Raw genomic sequence first — 12,806 nt, 5'->3', positions numbered from 1 at the left:
CGAGGGTGCCCGGGCCTAGTGCATTACCTTCTAAAAATGACATTAATTGAATAAAAAGTAGTATACTCACAAAGAAATAAAATCAAAGGCACGTCTCAAGAAAGACCGCGTGGTCCAATCTCCCTAGATGGTAGCCCTTAGGGGCCTGTAGACCTCCAAATGGTTGACGCGCCTGGCGGCAGAGCCTGTTGCGCGTCAGCCATTTGGAGGTCTACAGGCCCCTAAGGGCTACCATCTAGGGAGATTGGACCACGCGGTCTTTCTTGTGATGTGCCTTTGATTGGCTTAGTGGGGGGTGTCTCCAGCAGCCCTCCCTCCTGATGGGACTTTGTGAGTATACTACTTTTTGTTCAATAAATTATTCCCAGGCGGACCCGATGAGGGGTCCTCCTGCCCGTATTCCCAGGCGGACCCGATGAGGGGTCCTCCTGCCCGTATTCCCAGGCGGACCCGATGAGGGGTCCTCCTGCCCGTATTCCCAGGCGGACCCGATGGGGGGGTCCTCCTGCCCGTATTCCCAGGCGGACCCGATGGGGGGGTCCTCCTGCCCGTATTCCCAGGCGGACCCGATGGGGGGGTCCTCCTGCCCGTATTCCCAGGCGGACCCGATGGGAACCTCTTTTCTCCTCTATGGAGCGGCAGGTAGAAATGGATGTGTGTCCATCTACACCCGACATCCAATCTGATCCGCCAAAAAGGAGGAGGGGGGGGGGTGAACCTAAAAGCTTGAATGGCTTCTGTTTTGGGATCTGTACAATCCGCTCTGCGAGGTGTGTGTGATGTTTCTCCGCATTGCCGTTCGTTTCGCTGATTGTCGTCTTTCTGCAGACAAAGATGAAAACGCTGAAGATGTCGAGGAAATAAAGAATAAACTAAAGCAGGCGACGGAGCAGATCGGTGACCTGAAGGAGAGGCTGAAAACGTCCGGCAGCAACGTGGAGCAGTACAGGGAGGTGGTCCTCGGCCTGGAGGAGTCTCTGAACAAAGAGAAGCAGGTGATGGAGAGAGATAAAGTATCATATTATCAGTTTGTTCCTTTTAACCCCTTCCGGTCCGGCCCGTGTGTATAAACGGCCAGACGGGGGCAGGGCAGGGGCAGGTGGCCATTTATAAACGTCCTCCCTGCTTCTCTGCTTGGGCGCACTCCCTGGGAGCACTCAGCACCGCGATCCGGTGCCCACTGTGTCCTCGTCGTACGGGACCTCTGTGTGAGGTCCCGATCATGTGATCACTGATTGGCCAATCAGTGATCACATTAACAGTAGTATACAAGATGTCACGTCTGACATCATTGCTTACTACATGTGAAATCTGTGAATGATCACAGAGATCACATGGTACAGGGCCATTCACAACAGCCTTGTACCATGTGACAAACTGTGACCAATCACAGCTCTCACAGTATTTCTCAATGGCTGCAAGTTATAAACTAATTGGGATTATTATTTTTTTTTTTTTACTAAAAAGATAACTGAATATATTTTGGCCGAGATTTATGAAGAAAGATTTATTTGCAAAATTTTATTTAAAAAAAAAACTTTTTTTGTAAATGTTTGGACTTTTTCATCTATATTGCAAAAAAAAAATTTAAAATCCCAGCGTCCGGACTGGAAGTGGGGGGGAGCATCCGGACTGGAAGTGGGGGGGAGCGTCCGGACTGAAAGGGGGGGGGGGAGCGTCCGGACTGAAAGGGGGGGGGGGGGGAGCGTCCGGACTGAAAGGGGGGGGGGGAAGCGTCCGGACTGAAAGGGGGGGGGGAAGCGTCCGGACTGAAAGGGGGGGGGGGGGGAAGCGTCCGGACTGAAAGGGGGGGGGGGGGGAAGCGTCCGGACTGAAAGGGGGGGGGGGGGGGGAAGCGTCCGGACTGAAAGGGGGGGGGGGGGGGAAGCGTCCGGACTGAAAGGGGGGGGGGGGGGGAAGCGTCCGGACTGAAAGGGGGGGGGGGGGAAGCGTCCGGACTGAAAGGGGGGGGGGGGAAGCGTCCGGACTGAAAGGGGGGGGGGGGGAAGCGTCCGGACTGAAAGGGGGGGGGGGGGAGCGTCCGGACTGAAAGGGGGGGGGGGAGCGTCCGGACTGAAAGGGGGGGGGGGAGCGTCCGGACTGGAAGGTGGGGGGGGGAGCGTCCGGACTGGAAGGTGGGGGGGGGGGAGCGTCAGGACTGGTGGGGGGGGAAGTTTGGACTGGAAGGTGGAGGGGGGAAGCGTCCGAACTGAAAGGGGGGGGGGGAAGCGTCCGAACTGAAAGGGGGGGGGGGGAAGCGTCCGGACTGAAAGGGGGGGGGGGGGGGGAGCGTCCGGACTGAAAGGGGGGGGGGGGGGAGCGTCCGGACTGAAAGGGGGGGGGGGGGGAGCGTCCGGACTGAAAGGGGGGGGGGGAGCGTCCGGACTGAAAGGGGGGGGGGGGGCAGCGTCCGGACTGGAAGGGGGGGGGAGCGTCCGGACTGGAAGGGGGGGGGGGGAGCATCCGGACTGGAAGGTGGGGGGGGGGGAGCGTCAGGACTGGCGGGGGGGGAAGTTTGGACTGGAAGGTGGAGGGGGGAAGCGTCCGAACTGGAAGGGGGGGGGGGGAAGCGTCCGGACTGGAAGGGGGGGGGGGAAGCGTCCGAACTGGAAGGGGGGGGGGGGAATCTTCCGGACTGGAAGTGGTTAGATAACCGTATACCGAATGTGGAGATCACCCCCCCCCCCCCCCCCAGCTGCCACATTTAGCACTTTTTGTGGGGGGGGTGGGAGCGATTTTTCCTGGTTCTGATTCTGGTTCACGCTTCCTTCCCCCTGCAGTCTTCTGGGACATATCACGGTCCTGGTAGTCTACGGGGCCATTCACAAGGCGCAGCGCGACTCACGCATGCACAGCAGGAAACCAGTTGTGAAGCCGCAAGGCTTCCCTTACTTGCCGGCGCCAGGAACCTGCTGGCCAGTGGAGAACCGGCCCAGGTGACGATGGCGCTGGACCCCCGGACAGATACGTGTTCTTACAATAAAATTCAGCAGCTACAGTAGCCCAGAGCTCCTCCCCCTTTTTTTTTTTTTTTCTTCTTTAAATCTTATTTTCCTAAAGTTCTGCCTTTTAGCATCCGCCTGTCTTCTATTCAGTGCCCCCTGCCCCACCCCAATCCGATGGGGGGCACCTGTGCAAGCACGCTCACATGCTTAGGACTGCGTCCTGTGTCGACACGCACAGGCATGCCGGGGTCAGAGGACGCTGCGGGCAGGGAATGGGCGGGCCTAAAAGCTCGCTTCCTTCAGCTGAGGGCAAGTCTGCTTGTCTGTGCGACAGCCTGCATGTCATCGCAAACTGGAATGGGCCGTAAGAAATAGAAATAAATTTAAAAAAATAAATATATATTTATTTTTTTTTTTGTATATTTGACTGTTTTAATTATCATGAATTTAAATAAATGTGAATTTAGAAAATGAAACTCAGCAGGAGGCGTGTTTTTTGCATCGCGGTCGGCGGGGCGTGTTTTTTGCATCGCGGTCGGCGGGGCGCGTTTTTTGCATCGCGCTCGGCGGGGCGCGTTTTTTGCATCGCGCTCGGCGGGGCGCGTTTTTTGCATCGCGCTCGGCGGGACGCTGATAACCCCATTCTCGGCCGATATATCGGTGCATCACTAGAAATGTTTTGTTGACGTTCGTCTTGCCCATAATTCTCATTCTTTGCTTATGTAACTTCCTGATGTGAGCGATCTTTTAGGGTTCGGTGGCACCTGTGTAGAGCAGGATGGGCTTCGCTGGGTGGGCTTCGCTGGGTGGGCTTCGCTGGGTGGGCTTCGCTGGGTGGGCTTCGCTGGGTGGGCTTCGCTGGGTGGGCTTCGCTGGCTTCCCTGGATGGGCTTCCCTGGGTGGGCTTCCCTGGGTGGGCTTTGTTGGCTTCCCTGGATGGGCTTTGTTGGCTTCCCTGGATGGGCTTCCCTGGGTGGGCTTTGTTGGCTTCCCTGGATGGGCTTCCCTGGGTGGGCTTTGTTGGCTTCCCTGGATGGGCTTCCCTGGGTGGGCTTTGTTGGCTTCCCTGGATGGGCTTCCCTGGGTGGGCTTTGTTGGCTTCCCTGGATGGGCTTCCCTGGGTGGGCTTTGTTGGCTTCCCTGGATGGGCTTCCCTGGGTGGGCTTTGTTGGCTTCCCTGGATGGGCTTCCCTGGGTGGGCTTTGTTGGCTTCCCTGGATGGGCTTCCCTGGGTGGGCTTTGTTGGCTTCCCTGGATGGGCTTCCCTGGGTGGGCTTTGTTGGCTTCCCTGGATGGGCTTCCCTGGGTGGGCTTTGTTGGCTTCCCTGGATGGGCTTCCCTGGGTGGGCTTTGTTGGCTTCCCTGGATGGGCTTCCCTGGGTGGGCTTTGTTGGCTTCCCTGGATGGGCTTCCCTGGGTGGGCTTTGTTGGCTTCCCTGGATGGGCTTCGTTGGGTGGGCTTTGTTGGCTTCCCTGGATGGGCTTCGTTGGGTGGGCTTTGTTGGCTTCCCTGGATGGGCTTCGTTGGGTGGGCTTCGTTGGGTGGGCTTCGTTGGGCGGGCTTCGTTGGCTTCGCTCGATGGGAATGATGTTGTGCAGTTGCTGTCATACATTGGTGTTCCATTTTGTACCTTTTTGTGTTCTAGGTGACAGAAGAGACCCGTAAAGCCATAGAGGCTCGCATGAAGGAAGCCACCGAGTACCAGGCTCAGCTGGAGAAGAAGCTGATGGAAGCCGAGAAAGAAAAGCAGGAACTCCGAGACGAGAAGCACAAATCTGTGGACACCATGGAGCAGCAGGTATGGATCTTAGTCCAGGAATCGTTCCATGTGTTTGATGACGTCGCTGGCTGTTGCAGGAAAACACTGAAGGGAAATATTACATAGAGTGGGGTGGGGGGATGGATGGAGACCTAGATGGGGGGGGGATGGAGACCTAGATGGGGGGGGGATGGAGACCTAGATGGGGGGGGGATGGAGACCTAGATGGGGGGGGGGTGATGGATGGAGACCTAGATGGGGGGGGGGTGATGGATGGAGACCTAGATGGGGGGGGGGGTGATGGATGGAGACCTAGATGGGGGGGGGGGTGATGGATGGAGACCTAGATGGGGGGGGGGGTGATGGATGGGGACCTAGATGGGGGGGGGGGGGTGATGGATGGAGACCTAGATGGGGGGGGGGGGGTGATGGATGGAGACCTAGATGGGGGGGGGGGGGTGATGGATGGAGACCTAGATGGGGGGGGGGGGGGTGATGGATGGAGACCTAGATGGGGGGGGGGGGTGATGGATGGAGACCTAGATGGGGGGGGGGGTGATGGATGGAGACCTAGATGGGGGGGGGGTGATGGATGGAGACCTAGATGGGGGGGGGGGGGTGATGGATGGAGACCTAGATGGGGGGGGGGGGGTGATGGATGGAGACCTAGATGGGGGGGGGGGTGATGGATGGAGACCTAGATGGGGGGGGGGGTGATGGATGGAGACCTAGATGGGGGGGGGGGTGATGGATGGAGACCTAGATGGGGGGGGGGGGGGGAATGGATGGAGACCTAGATGGGGGGGGGGGGTGATGGATGGAGACCTAGATGGGGGGGGGTGATGGATGGAGACCTAGATGGGGGGGGGGGTGATGGATGGAGACCTAGATGGGGGGGGGGGTGATGGATGGAGACCTAGATGGGGGGGGGGGTGATGGATGGAGACCTAGATGGGGGGGGGGGGGGGGTGATGGATGGAGACCTAGATGGGGGGGGGGTGATGGATGGAGACCTAGATGGGGGGGGGGGTGATGGATGGAGACCTAGATGGGGGGGGGTGATGGATGGAGACCTAGATGGGGGGGGGGGTGATGGATGGAGACCTAGATGGGGGGGGGGGGTGATGGATGGAGACCTAGATGGGGGGGGGGTGATGGATACCTAGATGGGGGGGGGTGATGGATGAGACCTAGATGGGGGGGGGGGTGGATGGAGACCTAGATGGGGGGGGGGGGGGGGTGATGGATGGAGACATGGATGGGGATGGATGGGGGGGGAGTGGAGACCTAGATGGGCGAGGTGGGGGGATGGATGGAGACCTGGGTGGGGGTGGATGGATAGAGACCTGGGTGAGAGGGGTGGATGGAGACCTAGATGGGGGGGGGGGGTGGATGGAGACCTAGATGGGGGGGGGGGGTGGATGGAGACCTAGATGGGGGGGGGGGGGTGGATGGAGACCTAGATGGGGGGGGGGGGGGGGGAGGATGGAGATCTAGATGGGGGGTGGGGATGGATGGAGACCTAGATGGGGGGTGGGGATGGGGGGGATGGATACATTGGTGGGGGTTTGGATGGAGACATAGATGGGGATGGATGTAGACCTAGATGGGGAGGGGGGGGGATGGATGGAGACCTAGATGGGGGAATGGATGGGGGGGATGGATACATTGGTGGGGGATGGATGGAGGGATGGGGATGTTTGCTTTGAATATTAAAAATCGTATTTTTGGTGCTCAGTGTAGCTCCACTTTGAATCTCTACAATTGGGGCGCACACTTATAGGAAAACCTGATCGATCACCTCCCCCCTCCCCCACCAAACTATATAATACCTAAAAAAAAGTTTTGCCTATTGACAATTTTATACATTATAAGATAACTATGTACATATTTATACGGACCGGCTCGCTGCGCTGATGTTTCTCTGGTTTGCAGTGCCGTATCCTCCATGTCGGCCCGATTCATTCCCGGCTCTGTGTTGTGTTTGCCGTATTCTCTGTTACTTTGTTACGACTTCTCACACATTTTTATTTATTTTCCAGTTATCGCAGCTTAAACAAAGTCTCTCCAGTTTGCAAGCGGAAGTCCAGTCTGCTCTTCAGAGGGCTGTGACTGCTACCAGTAATGAGCAGAAGGCCAAACAGGACTGTCAGGAGCAGGTGAGTTCTGAAACGTAACCACTGTGACCTCCCAGGGTCACCCGAGGGTGAGAACTTCTCAAAGGGGAACTCGGGGTCCCCGCCGAGAATGCATGTTAATCGTTTTCTGAGCCCATACCCCCCAGAGGATTCCCCCCCCCCACCCCCCTTCCTGACCAGGCCATTTTTTTGCTATACACTTTGCTGCGTTCATTTAACTGACCATTGCGCAGTCATGCAACGCTGCACCCAAATGAGATTTGATCACCTGTGCGCTTTTTCGTTTTGCATTACAAAAAAAAAAATATATGCAGCACAGCAACTAAATGGTTCGCACTTCCGCCTGGCAGTACTCAGGTCATTGCTTTGAATCCCAACCACGGCACCACCTGCCTGGAGTTTGCATGTTCTCCCTGTGCCTGCGTGGGTTTCCTCCTGGTACTCTGGTTTCCTTCCACACTCCAAAGACATGCTGGGAGGTTAATTGTCCCTAGGATGTGTATGTATGAATGTGAGTTAGGGACCTTAGATTGTACGCTCCTCGGGGGCGGGGCCTGATGTGAATGTACAATATATATGTAAAGCGCGGAGTACATTGATAGCGCTATATAAGTACCTGAAATAATAAAATTTATATATTTTTTTATCTAATATAAAACAAAAAATCCCAGTAAGGCTCGGTTCACACCTATGCAGTTTGCGTTTGATCCATTTCTGCTGTGCGTTTTTTAATTTGTTTTACTTGTTTCTAGACAGATTAAAACACATCAAAAATGCACATTTTTTTTCTGCAGTGTTTCCATTGAAGACTATAGAACCAAAAACACAATGTTTTGCGTTTTAAAATAGTCGCCGACCCTTTCCAAAAAATGCAGCGGGTGAAAACGTGCAGATGTGAACTTGTCCCATAGGAAATCATGTTAAATGGACTGCTGTGCGTTTTGCGCAAAACACGTGTGATCCCTGACTGAGCGTATATTGATTGGTTTGCACAAACGTTATAGCGTCTGCAGACTACGGGACATCAAACTTTAGGGGGGGCGGGATGTGGCCAGTGGGAGTAGAAAATGCTCTGCCATTGGTGGGTGTAAACTGGCCTGGTTGTCAGTGGGTTTAAAAAAAAATTACCCTATCACTGGTGTCGGTGGGGGGTGTAGTACCCGGTCGCTGGTGTCGGTGGGAGGTGTAGTACCCGGTCGCTGGTGTCGGTGTAGTACCCGGTCGCTGGTGTCGCTGGTGTCGGTGTAGTACCCGGTCGCTGGTGTCGATGGGAGGTGTAGTACCCGGTCGCTGGTGTCGGTGTAGTACCCGGTCGCTGGTGTCGGTGTAGTACCCGGTCGCTGGTGTCAGTGTAGTACCCGGTCGCTGGTGTCGGTGGGAGGTGTAGTACCCGGTCGCTGGTGTCGATGGAAGGTGTAGTACCCGGTCGCTGGTGTCGGTGTAGTACCCGGTCGCTGGTGTCGATGGGAGGTGTAGTACCCGGCCGCTGGTGTCGATGGGAGGTGTAGTACCCGGTCGCTGGTGTCGATGGGAGGTGTAGTACCCGGTCGCTGGTGTCGGTGTAGTACCCGGTCGCTGGTGTCGGTGTAGTACCCGGTCGCTGGTGTCGGTGTAGTACCCGGTCGCTGGTGTCGGTGTAGTACCCGGTCGCTGGTGTCGGTGTAGTACCCGGTCGCTGGTGTCGGTGTAGTACCCGGTCGCTGGTGTCGGTGTAGTACCCGGTCGCTGGTGTCGGTGTAGTACCCGGTCGCTGGTGTCGGTGTAGTACCCGGTCGCTGGTGTCGGTGTAGTACCCGGTCGCTGGTGTCGGTGTAGTACCCGGTCGCTGGTGTCGGTGTAGTACCCGGTCGCTGGTGTCGGTGTAGTACCCGGTCGCTGGTGTCGGTGTAGTACCCGGTCGCTGGTGTCGGCGTAGTACCCGGTGTCGGCGTAGTACCCGGTGTCGGCGTAGTACCCGGTGTCGGCGTAGTACCCGGTGTCGGCGTAGTACCCGGTGTCGGCGTAGTACCCGGTGTCGGCGTAGTACCCGGTGTCGGCGTAGTACCCGGTGTCGGCGTAGTACCCGGTGTCGGCGTAGTACCCGGTGTCGGCGGGAGGTGTAGTACCCGGTCGCTGGTGTCGGCGGGAGGTGTAGTACCCGGTCGGCGGGAGGTGTAGTACCCGGTGTCGGCGGGAGGTGTAGTACCCGGTGTCGGCGGGAGGTGTAGTACCCGGTGTCGGCGGGAGGTGTAGTACCCGGTGTCGGCGGGAGGTGTAGTACCCGGTGTCGGCGGGAGGTGTAGTACCCGGTGTCGGCGGGAGGTGTAGTACCCGGTCGCTGGTGTCGGCGGGAGGTGTAGTACCCGGTCGGTGGGAGGTGTAGTACCCGGTCGCTGGTGTTGGTGGGAGGTATAGTTGGCCGTTTCATACTGAAAGCCTTTTCATGCTTCATAGACGATGGCCATCCTAGTTGATGAATCTGCAGGACTCGGGCTGTTTCCTGGCCGGATCGCATGGAATGTGATTTGCACCCTTTCTTTATTTTCAAGGCAAAGATAGCGGCGGAATCGCAGAACAAGTATGAGCGGGAATTGATGCTGCACGCCGCCGACGTAGAAGCTCTTCAGGCTGCCAAGGAACAGCTCAGCAATGCTGCCGCCACCCGCCAGAAGTCAGAGGAGGCGGCTCAGAAGGCGCAGTCCCAGCTGCTGGAGTGCAAAGCATCCTGGGAGGAGAGAGAGCGCATCCTCAAGGTAACTGGCTTTATAATGCGGTTCATTTACGTGATTTCTTGTCGTGGTGCGCTGAAATGGAAAAGTCAGAATGCATGCGGCCGAAAACCGAAATGTCTGTGTGTGAGGAGCTTTCATGTCCGTGTGTATTGTGGGGACCACCAAGGGGAGAGATTTATAAGCACACAGTCACTCACTTCCTTTTTAAGGGCTGTTTTTGCCCAATTTTATTTAAAAGAAAGTTCCACATAACGGGTTTCCCCCACGCAGGGGTATCCACCATCAATACAAACAACATATTCAGCCTCCTGGCTCTCTATCAGCCCTGCTGGTTAGCAGTCCCTCTATTTATATGGGTCTCCCAGACCACTGGCCAGTCCCAGGACACAGCATTGGACTCCTTGAATGCACACGGCCTCCTTCCAAAATATGGCTTTTTGCACACAGCTAGCAGCCCCCTTGCTGCTCTGACTCCCACCTCTCCTAGGTGGCGCCCTTCTGACTCCTGGGCAATGACCTGTCTGCCGGCGTGGATCCCAGAACCCTGGTCCTGACTCTAGAAGAGAGCCATGCACACCTGACCAATCGGTCTCCTGGACATTCCCAAAACCTGGTCCCAGGATTGGAGATTTCATCCCTCCCAAACCACTGAAATCTCCCGGCTCCAGGTCCCAAAATGGACCTTACAAAGACATGAGAAAAGTGAAAAGCCACTTACCTCTGCATCAAACAAGTACCCGGAGCCCCTCAACCTGCCTTGTGGAGAAATATCCTTTCTATATCCTGACAGATCGCCACACTGTCGCAATATGTGTGTGTGTAAATATAATATATTTATAAAATGTTTTACTTTTTTTTTTTGCTATCACATAGGGGACCAATAGTCCCCTATGGGATAGAATATGAGTGGCAGGTCCTCTTTGTAGGGGGGTGGGGGCAGGAGATGAGCAGTGTATACAGAGAGGCTCCCTTACTGGCTGTCGCTGTAGGTCAGTGCCGATTTTTAAATGCAATTGCCAGGTTTTTTTTTTTTTGTTTTTTTTGTTGTTTTTTTCCCCTATAGCTCACAGAATTAGCTGTCACTTTTCCTGGAGCTAAAGGAAACTTTGTTTCTTTTATATCGGGAAAGAAACTAAAAGGAAACTATTTCTTTTAACTGGGGAAATAAATGAAAAGGAAACTTTCTTTTAACTTGGGAAAAGAAACTAAAAGGAAACATTGTTTCTTTTATCTGGGGGGGGAAAGTGACAGCTGATTCTGTGAGCTATAGTGAAGAAAAAAAAGCCGGTAATGAATTGTAAAAACCGACATAGTGACAGCCAGTCCCTGTATACACGGCTCCTCTCCTGCCTTTCTCAGCCCCCCCCCCCCCCCTCACATCTACAGTACACACTGTCCCCTGCATCGGCTCCTGTATCGGCTACATTTTTCCTATCGGCATAATACCGATAGGGCTGTTTTCGGCCGATATGTTACGGTGCATCCCTAATTTCTTGTGTCTGGCTCTCTGTGTCTAGTTTTTCTTTTTTTTTTTCTTGCATGAACATTTTACTGTTCCATTAATTTATAGGAAGAGACGGGCAAGAATCGCTCCCGCTGTGAAGACCTGGAAAAGCAGAACCGACTGTTACACGACCAGATTGAGGCCCTCAGTAAGAAGATGGTGACCTCTGTGCAGGAGGGAGCCCTCAATGTGTCTTTCGGTGAAGAAGGGAAGTCTGAGGAACAAGTGATGGAGATTCTCAGGTATCCAACGGCTGATCCTGATGTGTAAAGGACGGTTAGATGACATTACCTGGGGTTGGTCTCTGCTTTAGATTTCCTTTGCTGGAAATATCAGAAGCCTTCGGGGGCTCTTACCTCGGTACATTGCGGTCACTTGGACCACTTCACAACCACGCTATAGCCGAATGACGTTCTGGGAGGGAGTCGTATGACGTCCTCCCGGAACGTGTGCCCCCAGCGGCGCACACCCGGCTCTCTCCGTAATCGCTGTGTCTGTAGGACACAGCCGACCACATGAGATAAAAGGCCAATCACAATGGCCTTACACCGCGTGATCAGCTGTGTCCAATGAGGTTTGAGGTCCACAGCCAAGTGTCGGCGCTGTGTAATGGCTTCATCTCATTGGCTGTCCTGGGATGTTGTACATTTTGTTCCAAAAGGAAAGCATTCAAACGGCTCAATAATCCAATCCAAATTACATGGCTGCAATGAAATCAAAGATTCACTTAGCCCGGGTCCACACTGATGCGGTGCGCAATTCGCGCAGAAACTGCTGCGAATTCCGCATCACAATTGCACCCCATTCATACGAACTGCTGAGGGTGTGGAAATTTTTGGAAAAAACTATTTTTCCAGGGTTCAAAAATGTTCACTTTTTTCATTTTATGTACCAGAAAAAATAACACCAGCGGTGATCAAATACCACCACAAGAAAGCTTGATCTGTCTCAAAAAAAAAAAAAAATATATTCCCTTTCGGTACAGCGTGGCATTAAAATCTGAACATTGGCCTGAGCGGGAGGGGGGAGGAAGTGTCCGGACTTGAAGGAGTTAATCACACGGCCAGTGCTCTGGGGTGGTGGACATAAAACAAGCCAAAGAACACCGGGGCGTAAATATGGCGTCTGGGGTCTCCCAGAGGCTCTGTGCCAATGAATACACAGAGTGCAGCTCAGGAGTGAGCCTGCGTGAGTGCCCCCATAGCAAGCAGCTTGCTATGAGGGAACTTCATGGGGGGGAAATAGGAGTGCCGGACCCCAGAGGGGGAGGAAGAGGATCGGGCTGTTCTGTGCAAACCCTTACAGAGCTGGTAAGTATGACATGTTCATTGTTTAAAAAAAAAAAAATACAATCATGTTCCCGCCATGTACTGAGGTCGATCGTCTATTTCAGATTTGTGAGACGAGAGAAAGAAATAGCTGAAGCAAGATTCGATGTTGCCCAGGTGGAATGTATTCGATATCGTCAGCGAATAGAGCATTTGGAGAAGGAAATCAATGAGCTGCAGGACAGCCTGAATTCTGAGCGGGAAAAGGTTCAGGTCAGTGAAATGTTCGACGTCGTGGTTATAGAAGAGCTCTGGGCTGGTACATTCAGTGGGAGTTTTCCGCACTTCCATGAAGCACTGATGACACCTCATACCCCGCCAGGACATACATTGCTGGTCTGTCTTCCCTGCTGAGAACTATTGGTGTAAAGGTTTTGGGAACCACAATTGGGCTCAGGGTTGAATGCTGCTGCTCCTGAT

General features: G+C 54.7%; 1 protein-coding gene across 2 annotated transcripts in view; it reads left to right on the top strand.

The window, feature by feature from the left end:
* Window positions 1–12,806, top strand: part of TPR (translocated promoter region, nuclear basket protein) — a 76,589-nt gene that overhangs the window by 45,868 nt on the left and 17,915 nt on the right. For both annotated transcript variants that reach the window (XM_089667317.1, XM_089667316.1), the window contains exons 21-26: window positions 829–995; window positions 4,592–4,744; window positions 6,748–6,864; window positions 9,372–9,575; window positions 11,125–11,300; window positions 12,452–12,599. In XM_089667317.1, the coding sequence (XP_089523443.1) occupies window positions 829–995; window positions 4,592–4,744; window positions 6,748–6,864; window positions 9,372–9,575; window positions 11,125–11,300; window positions 12,452–12,599 (965 nt within the window). The remainder of the gene's footprint in view (window positions 1–828; window positions 996–4,591; window positions 4,745–6,747; window positions 6,865–9,371; window positions 9,576–11,124; window positions 11,301–12,451; window positions 12,600–12,806) is intronic.

This window comes from Staurois parvus, unplaced genomic scaffold, assembly GCF_062004578.1.
Source record: "Staurois parvus isolate SC_StPar_1 unplaced genomic scaffold, SC_StPar_1.0 ptg003172l, whole genome shotgun sequence".
Lineage (NCBI taxonomy): Eukaryota > Metazoa > Chordata > Amphibia > Anura > Ranidae > Staurois > Staurois parvus.
The sequence above is the reverse complement of the archived record's forward strand: the minus strand, read 5'-3'. Positions and strand labels throughout refer to the sequence as shown.